General features: G+C 46.2%; 2 protein-coding genes across 2 annotated transcripts; one reads left to right on the top strand and one right to left on the bottom strand.

Moving 5' to 3' along the window:
- Positions 1-7,882: 7,882 nt before the first annotated feature.
- Positions 7,883-9,792, bottom strand: CNBC2370 (hypothetical protein; the record flags this gene model as incomplete). The annotated part of the gene is made up of 7 exons (XM_771653.1): positions 7,883-7,961; positions 8,017-8,110; positions 8,162-8,223; positions 8,288-8,507; positions 8,570-9,518; positions 9,574-9,639; positions 9,691-9,792. 7 exons carry the CDS (start codon positions 9,790-9,792, stop codon positions 7,883-7,885), a joined length of 1,572 nt encoding a protein of 523 aa, XP_776746.1.
- Positions 9,793-11,560: 1,768 nt separating this feature from the next.
- On the top strand, positions 11,561-13,553 carry CNBC2360 (hypothetical protein; the record flags this gene model as incomplete). The annotated part of the gene is made up of 4 exons (XM_771652.1): positions 11,561-11,773; positions 11,841-12,237; positions 12,288-12,574; positions 12,636-13,553. 4 exons carry the CDS (start codon positions 11,561-11,563, stop codon positions 13,551-13,553), a joined length of 1,815 nt encoding a protein of 604 aa, XP_776745.1.
- Between the last annotated feature and the right edge of the window lie 163 nt (positions 13,554-13,716).

Genomic DNA, 13,716 nt, shown 5'->3' with positions numbered 1-13,716 from the left:
TGCAGACTGTATGTTTTGCAGGCCAACAGAGGTAAGTATATTACTGGGGAGCATGCCATGTGAGAGAGCGGCGTTGACATTCTTGAGGTTGAATAGACGTTTAGGGTACGCACATCGTGTTTCCAGTAGAATTACAATAATGCGATCGTATTGATTTAACACACAGATGTCCAGCCTGCACCCAAGGAGCATCCTTGGAGGCAATGGCCAACCCTCTCGGTGGAGGTAATGGCATGGTTCTCTACTGTACATCACCACCTAAACGATATATGATTTTGCGAAAGCTAACTAGAGCGGCAGACTCGGACGTAACTCTCGACGCACAGAGCCGATATGCTGAAGTTGCCAAAGATATCATCAGGCGTTATTTTGCAGGAGAGGAGCAAGATCCCGTCAGTCTGATTGTTATCGACGACGTGAGTTTCTCATAGAGCAGGTTCGCAAAGCTGAGCCTGATGACCCTGTCTGTGATGCGCAACTAGGATGCGAGTAAGCCTTACGGTCAACGCGCGGCAAAAAAGAAGGAACAAAGCCAAAAGAAGGCTGCTAAGTAGTGGTGCTTATTGAATTCGAGGATCAATCGCCGAAGAAATCGGAAGCTAGGAGGCAATATTTGTCGAGTGGAATGCATTTCGTGACTGAGAAGGCCACAGGGTGAATTTTCAAATGAGGAAGCCCGGAATACGTCTGATGATTCTCATCGATGGGTGTGGGGGGGAATATAATTTTTAAAATGTCATATAACTACTGGGATCTGTTAGTGATGGTCGTCATTGATTGAAAAGCTGTGATAATCAACCTACGAATACGTATACAACTTAACGTCAGAATGGTGTTACAACCGTCGAAAACGCAAGAAGCCAGTTGATTGGCGTTTTATGGAAAGCTGTCGATTGAAGTCAGTCTATGGTCTTTGCGAAGCAGCAGAACGCAGACGAACCGAGTCATCGCATACTTCAATCATCTCTCCTCCATGAAACGCCTTTTCCCTCGCTCATTCATCAAAAGTACAACCTCTCTTCTACCCTCTGATGCTCGAACAGTCGTAGGACCGGGAGATTCTAATCGAGCTTCACCAGAAGCACGCGCTGGACATGGGAAGGCGACGACGATGACAGCACCCAAAAAAGTGGCAGTAAAAAGGGTAGAAAGGAGAGAACGTTGGCGAGGTCGAAAGTGGGTCAAGAGAAGGGGTGCCATTGTTCACGTATGTCCTTGAGAATGAAGTAATTCCAGCGATGAGAGAAGACGTGCCGGACCGACTGAAGGTTTTTGGCGACAGAAGGGTAGTGGGACGAGGGATAGGTATCGGAGGCGATGGATGACGAGGCGATGGGAAGGGAAATGGGTAAAATATGGACTTAAAAGTAGAGTAAATTAAGCGAAAAGGGATTGGAGAGCGCTCAAACCTCCTCGAGCCAACAGCTTACTCTGGATTGGCTCTCCTCAATTTACTTCCGCTTCCAAATTGCCGATTTGCTTCCGTATTTATTAATCTTCCCACGCATGTCTTCCCCATTCACTCTCCACCCATCTTTTTTTGCTCAGAGGGCCTGCAGTGGCTCAGTTCCGAATCGTTGTAGTCTGACATTGCTCTTCTACTTCTTTCTTCTTTCTGCTTATTCAGCCGTTTTAGATTTCGCCATGCATATTTGAAATATATATATCCTTAGACATAGCCTTTATACTAGTAATTCATGCGGGTTTTGCTAAATCCCCCGACTGACTTCCTCCTTGCTTTAGCCATTAAAAGTAACACCCTTATATGATATCAATTATACTTTCAATATTTGTTATCTACCATTACAACTCAAGCCTTGCGATATACAGCTTCAATACCGAAACCACAATCGGAGTTTTGCCCCCCCTGCACCTGATCTTCCCAGCAAGAGCATTCGTACACATACTGGTCATTCGCCTCGTCATATTCGGGGCGAATGGATAGGTACTCGGTGGTGCAGGTATTGAGACAGTCTAACGGGGAAGGGGAGGTCATGTTGGAACTTGGTGCAATCTCTGAGTCCAAAGTAAGATAGCACTGAGAAAGGGTGTAAGGAGAGAAGATATAGTCGACCTATGAGGATGCCATTAGTCTATTTTCGACGTAGGTGGACTTTGGATAATGAAGAGCTCACGGAGGCTCCGTCTGAATCACGACAATTTCCCGAGTTGTCTTCGGCATAGACAATTTCTCCAGAGCTTGGATACTGATCCGCGCCTGCGCATACGCAAGAATGGGCTTCTTGGTTGAAGTATGCAAGTTGTGAGCCCCCTCGTTGAAGACAAGTACTCTGTTGAAGACTCAGTGATGACTGTGAAGGGATACAACAGAGACACTTACTGCACAAGATTCTCGCGCCTCCGCATTCGTGGCAGCAGAGCCAGAGGTCAATGACGAGACTGAGTCATCTGCCACACAACCGATGTATGCCAATGTGGTAGAACTGGCAGGTGTATCGCGCACTCCTGGGATCGAGAGACCTTTCACAGCAACAGCAGTGGTGAAAAGAGCGAGGGCGAAGATCATTTTAGCAGGATGTAATAATGAGTTAACGATAGGCTGTTGAAAAGACAAAGGCGATAGTGCTGGAGGGAGAACAACTGTATATTCTGGTTTATATATCCATCGTTCATCGGTCGTCAAAGAGGCCTAGGTCGTTTCCTTTTCTGTCAGCCTAGCCATATCCGGACGACAGCAATGACCTGTCATGAACTATGATGATGGCATGGCACACGTTGTACTTCTTGCTGGGTTAACGAACCAAGTATCCTAGTAATGATTGATTGATGACTGAATCGAGCAAGAAGCTGTAACACACAGCATGACGTTGGCATTGCCCGCATTTGGTGTGCATGCAACGGCAGAGACCGGGTACGGTTTTATTACCATATGCAGGAAGGAGAATGGACAGTCATCACCTTTTTTGGTTAGAGTGGAGTAGTAGGAACGAACATGAGAAATTGAGGTAAGTGACCATTCCCTAAAACGTATGATGCAACGGAAAGTGGAGGTAAGGACAAGAACGCGCTAACCCATTGCGGCGAAAGACCGGTCGCAGCCTTCTTTGATTGGCGGGGCCTTGAAAGGTTGTGAGCTTTCAGTCATGCACGTGACCGGCCGTGGCATGTCATGCATGGGAACTATTTCGGACACCCCCCCTATTTCTTTTGGGACACCCCCCCTCCTTCTACTTTGGGTAATTTTGACAGAGCAGCCGATAGATAACACCATGGACCCTGCAGTGCATCCCTGAGGCCCTTATGCCTGTTATTTACGTAACTAAATGTTCTTTTTCGTGCATAGTAAATTCAGTCCTCTAATATTATAAACATCTATTCTTCTTGTGACATCTATTCCTCTTTCGACATCTATTCATTCTTCCTTCGCCTTCATTCCCAGCTATGTCGATCTCTCCCTCGCTGCATTATAATACTATCCTCCTGCGATCGAATGCTCGCATCCTTGCCCACATTATTCTCTAAGTTGTATTGGTAAATTTGAGGAGATTGGAGATTATTGTATCCACTAACAGAAGGGTAATGATAGGGAGTTGGGGCTTCGGAATGATTGTGGAATAATACTTGGTTGTAAGGGATATACTGGGTAGGAGGCACATGGTATTTTGAAGTTGGGTAATGCTGTGGAGCAGGGGGATAGTATTGTGATAATGGTGGATAGAATTGGGAAGAAGGGGGTAATTGGGGGACCGAGGGTTCAGGAGGAAGATGCTGCATTTGAACAGCATGTGACGGATATATTTGAGAGGGGGCAGGATATTGTGACCGAGAATGCTTTTTTGGACGAAGATTGGGCTATAAAATATGTAAGCGCAAGGTCATCGAGTTGGGCTAATCTTTGAATGAAAGGACCAACTTCATTCGGTACCTCGACAAGATCTTCCTCATTTCCTTCCTCATCATCGCTATCTGGGACAAGAACTCTTCTGTCTTCACCTGCATTCTCAGCTTCTTGGTTTTTGTCGACCCTTCGAGACGCTTGAACACGCGCACAGTCTTTGGTATAGTGAGTGGAACTTTGGCAGTGTTTACAGCGCCCTTTTTTTCGCTGGGTCAATCCAGCCCCCATAATTCTTTCTGACTGAGTCAAGTACCTTCCTGAAGGTGCCGACATCCGGTCTTCCTGCAACACTGGTGGATTAGGGGCCTTCCTTCCCCGCTTGGTGCTTAAAATGGGTGGATCGAGGATAAGTTCTTGGTCCTCACCGAAGTCAAATACATCATCCAGCCGTATGACTGATGTATCTGGGGTGCCAACAAGTCTGTTAATATGGTCAAGGTATCTTTTGAGACTTGCGGCAGACCCGAGACGCCAGTGAGGATGAATGTGATCCTTTTCAAGGTGTCTTCTTTCCCGGACGAAGCTAATGAGACGATGGGCGCAGGGCAATCCATGGGATTTTGTAAACGAGCCACTGCACGGGTGTGATTCTTCAAAGTCATCGACACCTTCATCGTAATCACCCAAATATCTTTTGGCCAAAGTCAACTGCTCAGCAAGAAGCTTCATTGCAGCGCGGGATATGGAGCCTTTTAACTAAACAATTATATCAGCACGATTACAAAAAGGACAGAAAGAAGGAAGGAACATACCCGAACAAAAGTACTGGGAATATGTGTAGCACACCTCGTTCTCTCGAGCTCAATTCTTTTCAAAATTTTCAACCACTGCTGATCAAAATACGTACTTAGAGACCCAATGACAAGCAGAAGATCACCGTACTTGGTGTCAATTGATTTCTTAAGAGTTGCGTGCTGACCTTCTAAGCGTGAATTACCGGTTTGTCCGAAGTGAAGTTGCTTGTTGATATAGGCATGTACAAAGCGCTCCTTGATTTCATCCAAACCCCGGATATACGAGATCGCTCGAGCATATTTCTGACCAGGATAAAGTTCTTCCATCTTCCGATAACCTTCCTCAAGCTGCTCATCCGATTTTGCATGTACACAATACCGTACCCAAGCTTTGCAGAAATTCGAGACAGCCATGACGATGTTCTCTTCGTCAACGAAACAGGGCCTTATATTGCTTTTGACATTTTCTTGAAGATGCCAGAAGCAGGAGAAGCGGTAAGCCTTGGGGAGGACAGACATGAGAGCGTTGATGAGTGCTGGGTCACGATCGGTAATGACAACCTTGACATCCGGTTTGCCGACAAGTTCGAAGAACGAATTGAGAGCTTGGGTATACCAGTTTGTGGTTTCACGCAACATCAAGATGACTCCTGCAGTGTATGTCATACCTGTCGATGTGGATCCGACGATATGGAGCATGGGCATCCGGTACAGGTTCGTCTTGTATGTGCAGTCGAAGAAAAGGACTTCGGGAAATCGGTGAATCAGTGCGCGAGCAGTTCGCTTGGTGTAAACCAAACCAATGAGTTCATCGCGTGTGTTGACAAACGGACGATGGAGCTCATCATTGCTCACTAATTGCCGAATACAAGCAGCACTTGCACTGGAGCCAGCACGGAGATCTGCACGACGACGAAAGGCGAGACGATGCAAGTCTTCCGATGTCAACATTACCGTTGGGAAACGCTGAGACATGGTACTGATGATGGAGGGGAATGGAGTCCGGCTGTCGATCAACGTGTTGATCAGCTCTTTGGCTTCAGGCGTCCGCGAAGCACGCCGAAGAAGTGCAATTCCAATATTGGCGACAGGCGGATGATTGTGCGAGGCATTCACGACCTTCCAAGTCCAACATTTGTCTCCACCATGCTCTTTTACCTCTGCCTCTGCCATCTCCCAAGCCACAGCAGCAAAAGGGCATCCATTTTTTACGGTCTGTATAGTCCTAATGCGCACATCTTTGAAACTGTCCCCTCGTGTGCAGCGATACTCGTCTCCAAAGATGCACGAGTATTGTATCAATTCTCTGCCCTCTTTGTGAGTTTTCGTTGGCTTCTTCCTTTTGCTCCGCCTAATAACAGCAGCGAAGCCTTGTGAGGCTGCGTAAGCCTGGACAGCGCCTTTACACTCATCTTTAGATTGGTAGTACGCTTGCTCGTCGAACCCAGGGGTAGAGATCATCTCGTCGTCGTTGAAGGAGTCAATGGGAGCCTGGATAATGTCATCCTCACTATCCTCTTCGTCGGCAATATTGGAGACTTCCGATGAATCCGAACCTTCCATGGCATGGAGATTACCTTCATCAAAATCAAACGCCATTGATTGATGTCCCGAGTATATTTCGGCCTCTGGGACGCGGATAATAGGAGAAGGTGGGCAGATACCGGGTTGGGGAGAAAGAGGATCCGAAGAGTGCAAATCAGTCGAAGCCATGATGTTTTCGAATACGTTATAAGTTTCTTAGGAGGATGAAAAGTATTTAAATGACAGCAAAAAGGAGGCGCGTTATTAGAGAAAAAAACGCGTTTGTTGTTCGTTACTTTTGTAAAATGTTGCAGTCTGGCGCACGCGACAATATCATCTGAACTAATTACGTAAATAACAGGCATAAGGGCCTCAGGGATGCGCTGCAGGGTCCATGGTGTTATCTATCGGCTGCTCTGTCAAAATTACCCAAAGTAGAAGGAGGGGGGGTGTCCCAAAAGAAATAGGGGGGGTGTCCGAAATAGTTCCCCGGTTTCAGACTTTCTTCTGGACCCAGAAAGCTGGATTGGATAACAGATCTCCTTCCCCACAGGGTCTGCCAGGCACAACAAAAACGTGGCTTAAGAAACCGGAGGCCCACAAGTCGCGAACACAAACAAGGACCCTGATCGCTATGTGCGCGACCCTGGTGCCTTTGAGTGGTGACTTTGTCCTTTTCAAACTCACCTCAAAATCGAGGTGAGTTTTTCTGGTAACTTTGGGAGAAAGTCCTACTCCCGAAAAGAAGGGAAGCGTTAAACTCACTCAGGTCATGACTTTTTGAACGGAATCGAATTTGGCTGGAACAGGCCTTATTTTTATTATTATTATCATTATTTAGAAAATACAGAAATGTCAGTCGATGATGGGGACATTCGCTTGGTGCCTGATATACCTTGGTTCCAGCCAGTACTCAATCGTTTTGAATCCTATAAATAAATATAAAAGGGCATCATCCAATCCCTGAGCGGGTGACATCAACACCCCACTAGTCTGGATCCAACACTTGAAATAATCGGGAGACAGACCGGCGGGAAGGGCCGAAATGTTGGTGAAGCCCTTGCCTCATTAGGCGTGCGGGTTCTTGTTTCCTCCTCCGGGGCTCCAGACTTTGTTTGGTTCGGATTTCAATTCAAGAATGCATTTTTATTACTGTACAACGAGCTGTAGCAACCAATAAACTCCCAATGGTTCCAAAGATGCATGCAGTAGTTATGAGAGGCACAAGCGACTGGCTGGGCAATCTCTATGCCATCTTCTGATCCCTCTTGTTCTTGTCGGTCGCAAGCCACTTGGAATTATATCATTGACACGTAATTACCATCATTGGCCACGTGGAAGCCTTGTGTATCATGTGACCAGCCTGCCTGCCCCACTCTAGGCTCGACACAAGCCCCACCCCACCTCTTGCATGAGGCAGCGAATCCGGGGATGTAAAAAATCTGGGTCTCGCGTGCTCCTTGATGTGGTGCATGTCGATGCCATTATCAGTTGTGTCTTATTTCTTGTGTGATGTTTGATGTTCTATGTCTGATTTCCAGGCTTCACAACAAGAAGCATTCTAAACAGGACTTATTGCAGTATGAAATTGCTTCGTCGCTATGATTCTACAAGTCTAAAATATGACGATACAGATGCTACTTGAAAATATGCAAAATAGAACAAAAGAACAAACGCCCTTTTCCTGCAACTAGAAGCTGTGTCTCAAGTCTATGTTTTTTCCTTGACCAACACGGAATGCCAGAAACAATCAGCAATCAAAAAACTAATCTGAATGCTTTTGTAAAGGGCTTCCATTCTCGTCTAATTCTCCCACATTCTTGATCCAAGCCCCAATCGCTCCCCTGGGAAGCGAAGTCAGTTAGCATACTACTCTACTGCCGATTAATGTTCACTCACAAGAATCCCTCGTGTCTGAGAAAACACGCCGTCATAGTGCCTTTGCTCCAGAAGCGAATAGCATAAGACAGAGTAGAAATGGTAGCAGCATGTCCTGCGATGGGGAGTCAGCGCAACCGGAAGGAATCAGTATTGAAGGTCTTACCTCGAATAAAGCAACCTCCGAAAAAGACCTTATCTAGACCGTATTTGGCCGCGTTCATGTACCTACCAATAAGATATTAGTCTAACAGGTCGAGAAATGCGAAGCGAATAAATTTACGCGACATGCCCAATGTTATTACTGATAGCATAAAGGAGACTCTTTGCGATATCTTCTTGCTTAAATCTCTTCCTCCTCTCCGCGTTCGAGCCTTTTTTAAACACCTTTCCAAACGACGATGCAATGGTTGATGACTTAAGACCTATCTTGTTGTAGTCCGAGCCATAGATGTCGCCAACAAGCATATCGACAGCAGAATTGTCTCCTTTTTCCGATAGCAGCAGCATCTCTACATTAGATCAGTCAGCTAAATGAAACACATAACGGAGATAGAATTATTGATTGACGCACCATCAAATGATTCGGCATCAGTCAAGAGACTCAGCAACCCCCATAACGTTCCTCCCCCAAGAGATGTCCCGCTCACGCGCTCAAAACTACCGTCTTCGTCCACTTTTACAATGCTGACACCGCTGCCAATATTCACCACCAGGCATGGGAAATGGGGCACAGGATCGTCGTCTGACGGTATTGGGGCAAACGTAACCTGGTATGCCGGCGGCATTGGTGAAGGTCTCGGTAGTTCGGATGCTGGGATAGTGAGCGCCTGTTCAGAAGCGGAACCTGCGTGTGAAACCTTATAGACCAGTTCCTCTGAGAAGTAGAAAACCTCTTCGGGCACTCTAGTCACGAATCCCAGGCCCCTGATTAGGCATTCCATCTCTTCCTCGCGATGCACTTCCACCCCTAACTCATCAGCCAGCCTGTCGTAATATTTGTGCGCTCCACCGCCGGTTGCCATGACCTTGACGTTACGCTTCATCTTCTCCAACGAGACTCTGTTGGCTGTTGCTGATGACGATATCAGATCTTGAAGGAAAATAATAAGCTCCTCGATATTGTCGGTTTCAAAGCGAGCGAAGTTCAAAAGACCCCCAGGTAAAGGAGGTGGTAAAGGGTTATGAATGGAGTTACGTGATCTGTGTTTGCTCTTTGCCGGTAAGGGTGTCGTAGCATTGTCCTCTGACAGGGTGGCTGGGGTGAGAGCACCATTTACAGTTGGGCGACGTGGCTCTGCTGGTGAAGGGTCAAAAGGTGCATGAGAATGAGGGTTGAGCGTTGGTGAATCTCTGGGGAAATAAGAGGACATGGGAGACCGCTCGGTGACGATAGGCGTTGGCTGGCTCACAGACTGGGAAGGCGGAAGGAAAGGAGATGATGTTCCGGATGAAGTGGGTGTTGCGGATATAGGGAGATTTGAACGGGTGAAGTAGACAACTTTTGCCAATGAACCTCCAACCTAATGAACATTGTCAGTGATTGTAGCCTTCGATAAGGAACCATCAGTAACTTACGTCTATGGCAATGTGCGAAACTGGCTCAGTATAATGAGGTAAATAGATACCGCGGGAGTCTCGAGTCTGAAGAGCACATTAACAACATTGCATGATAAGTATCAACCGGAAACTCACTGCAGGTGACTCCTCCTGAACTATTTGCGCCCCGGTGGTATCTACCACTATTCGCCTGGCCTGAGGAATTGAGATATCTGGCATAGATGATTGTGCAGGCATTGTTAATCGTTTGCAATTATACGTACAAACCGAGTGACAGATACATAAGAATGGGCGATAAGTGGTTTGAACTAGATCCCGGTACTCCCCTTCAGATGGCGGCGGAAGATTTTTGAATGGATAAAGCTCCGCTTCTGGTTGTTTATAAGGAATGCTGGCAAGACAATCAAGACTTGCTGGCCGATCGTAACGCCGGCAACGGTCAGGCAGCGGTCGAGCTGGAACGGAATGTGGTGCCGACGGGAGTGCTGTCTTATTTGAGAAGACAGATGTGGATACAAAAGCGAAAACAGAAGTATAACCCGATGTCTGCGGGTGAGTGTAGAAGTGCTGTAATGAGCTGGGGAATGCTGATGTGTGGTCTGAGTTCGACTTTTTGATTTGTGAGAAATGCACGAGAGTGACTACAGCATCAACGAAGATGACTTTCGTTTTGGGGGCACCGGTTAACAACAAACCGCATGATTTGCTTCCGCCCCGAGCCCGCCCCGCCGACATTTCTTTCTGATCAATTTGGTCCCACTTATAGCCCCCACCAACCAAATTGTGACGTGTCAGGGTCGTGGTGGGGTCTGGTGCGACGACGACGAAGTCATATGGCGAAATTTCTATCCACTTTCTCTTTCGTACTGTCATCATCTTCATGTCGACATCAACCCATTCGCAGATCCACACGGCAGGCTAGAAAAGCTTGCTTCCGTTTATCCTTTATTTTGTTCCATCCGTTGATCACCAAAACGTAAGTTATGTTTTCTTTCGCCCCTTTCAATTCCATCATTCTTCCCATCATATATTTATTTCTTGATTCTTGGCTATGAGGATTATTATTGTCGCCCCAGTCCTAATGGCCTCTATCCCATGCGTGGGGGACGCCTTGAGGATTGACTATCTTCGCACAAGCCAAATGTTGCGTGCTGAGCCATCATATAACATCCGTCTCTTACTCTATCCTTGCTTTTCGCTTATGCTGACAACTAGATCTTTGTATGTCAGTGATAGGACTCTCTAAACCAATGTTTTGCAGGTAGGACATATCTTCTGTAGATCGGAATGTAAGTTTTTTGTGTGCCATTCATGAGTTTGTCAGATTCGTCACGGAGCTTCGTGTCTCCTTCGTATGCCAATGGCAGCTGCTGTGCGGCCTTGCAGAAGAGCCCAACGATTAATACAATTTCCATGCTAAGACTGACCCTCATGGGGCTGAAGTCAATATGTATATTCATTTAAATGAGGACTTTCCCCATTCATCGATTTTGGTTACAAATTTAATTGCAAAGAAAAAATGCTGATTTATCGACTTCAGAACATTTGTCGTCCGTCGAGTTGGCCCAAGCGCGTGGATTCTTGGATTCTTAACGCCATCTTGGCCTTTTGTCTCCGCTGACGCGCCCTCATACGTTCATTTTTTTTGGATTGGCACTTCTGGATCGGTTGCGAGTCAAACTTCTCAGGATGGATAATGATTCGTCTGTCGTGCCTTCGCAACTGCAAGTGGGCGTACCCATGCTCAAAATATCGTCGAAAAAGATCAAGCAAGTAATTTTTAAAATCAGAAATGGATGCATATTATGGTCGAGCAAGAAAGATAGTCGTGGTCGGTAGTGTCCTTCTGATGTTTGGGACATCGCTGATAAAAAGCAATGGAACAACAGTTCCAATCGGGGACATCAGAGATTTACGTCTAGGGCAACCACCCTCCGACTCATATAACAGCAACAGATGGATAACTGTGGTGTATGTTCGATCTCAACAATGGAAAGTCTTACATATGATTGCCCTTACCGACGAGATATATTTCCTTTGGGTCAAGACGTTGAAGCAACTGGTATCTATCACTTTGGATCGCCAGGTTACCGACATCACGCCGTCTGACCCAGATATGCTCTGGATTAGACAGTTATGGCCTCTAGGTACCAAAGCTATTAATCGTGAAAAAGCCGAGGCCCTATGCGCTCAGATCGGATTGCAAATTAAAGCCGATGTAGGTGATCTTAAAGAGGTAAGCATCACTCCGAAGATTTCAATGGCGGCGATTGACCTTTCTTTAGGGCATGCTAGACATCACAGTCTTTCATGACCTTATTAAAGCTAGCCAGACTCGACCTGACATCAATCAGGTTTATCGCGACCTCACTCTGAGCGGTCTTCTCGATAAGGGACGCGTTGTCTCTTTTCTTACACATATACAGCGTATTCCATCTTCCTCTGTCGAGAATGTGTTCAACAGATATAAGTCTGGAGACTTGTGGACCATAGACTCTCTGACTTCCTTCTTATCCTCGTCTGACAACACTCCTAATCAACCCCAGGATATGACACATCCTCTTCAACATTATTTCATTTCGAGTTCCCACAATACGTATCTTGTGGGAGAGCAATGGAAAGGTGAGAGCACCGTGGAGGGTTACATCCGTGTGTTGTTAGCAGGTTGTCGATGTGTAGAGAGTAAGTTTCAAAAGACGCATGTGGTTGTAGCGAGACTGACGAAGATAAAGTGGATGTGCAATCTGGTGATGTTGAACCTGTCGTGTACCATCGCAAAACTTTGACATCAAGTGTCCCAGTCCGAGACATCTGCCGTGCCATTAAGCAGTACGGCTTTGTAACATCGCCTTATCCTATCATTATCTCCACTGAGATCCACTGCGCCTCAGAGCAGCAAAACCGATTGGCAATCATATTAAAGGAAGTTTTTGGTGATATGCTGGTTTCCGCTCCTCTGGTCGAGGAATTTTCGGAGTTACCTAGTCCTGAAGACCTGAAGGGCAAAATCCTTTTCAAGGTACGTGCGGACTTAACAGACGGATGGATTTTTCCATGACGAGGCGCCTGACAGTTCGTAGGCTAAACCTCCCAAACCCGAACTGAATTCACCAAAACTCGAAGCCAACCTTTTCTATCAAGAATCACCGTCTTCTACTGATTCCGATACTAGCTTCGTTCGTCTTGCTCGCCGCCTTTCAATACAATCCAAAACTGAACGTCCGGATATCTTCTCCCCCCAGCTCTCAGAACTTCTCGTCTATACCCATGGTGTAAAGTACCAAGGCTTTTCTAAGCTCAACGAATATCTACCTAGTCACCAGTTTTCAGTCTCTGAGCGAACAGCTGCCAAGATCTTGAAAGTAAACAAGGTAGACTGGATAAAGCACAATTTCAAACATATCTCAAGGGTTTATCCACGGGGTACCAGACTTGGTTCGACAAATTTTAATCCTGTCGATTCTTGGTCTGCAGGCTGTCAAATTGTGGCCTTAAATTGGCAAACCTTGGATGAATCAATATTGCTGAATCACGCCATGTTTCACGACAGTAATGGGTACATCCTTAAACCGCTTTCTCTACGTGAGAAGGTCGTTGAGGTGCCTGAAAAATACCTTCTTACGGTACGAATCATCTCTGGGCAACGCACACCACTTTGTGCCGATCTTTATGTCGAAGCAATCCTTAACGGGAAAATCTCAAAGCGCACTCGCGCACTTAGTCAAGTCACTCTCAACCCTTTATGGGATGAAACTTTGACATTTGAAATCACCAGCACACCAAGTTTATTGATGCTCAACTTTCTGCATTTAGAAGTCAGAAATAAAGCTTTGCAAGCGCAGTGGATGAGGCCAGTCAGTCTAGCACCCCGAGGCTATCACCACTTGCCATTGTACGATAGCCTTTTGTCACGATTCGTCTTCGCGACCTTATTTGTGAAAATAACGGTAGAGAAATTGCAAGATGTAGTCGAAAACGAGAAATCAAATTCGATTTAAGTCCGGCCTACAGCTAGCTATGCAAAAATATATTTCTGATCTCGACGAGCCTCAGTGTAAATACCGCCATTATAATGAATGTCGCGGAGTTGCTAGCCGACTCTGATTCATCTGATTCATACATCATGTGCTACTACTTTCTAATATTCTATAATTTTCAAAG

The sequence above is a fragment of the Cryptococcus neoformans genome, chromosome 3 (assembly GCF_000149385.1).
Source record: "Cryptococcus neoformans var. neoformans B-3501A chromosome 3, whole genome shotgun sequence".
Lineage (NCBI taxonomy): Eukaryota > Fungi > Basidiomycota > Tremellomycetes > Tremellales > Cryptococcaceae > Cryptococcus > Cryptococcus deneoformans.
Note: the sequence above shows the minus strand (reverse complement) of the source record. Positions and strands in the feature narration are given on the sequence as shown.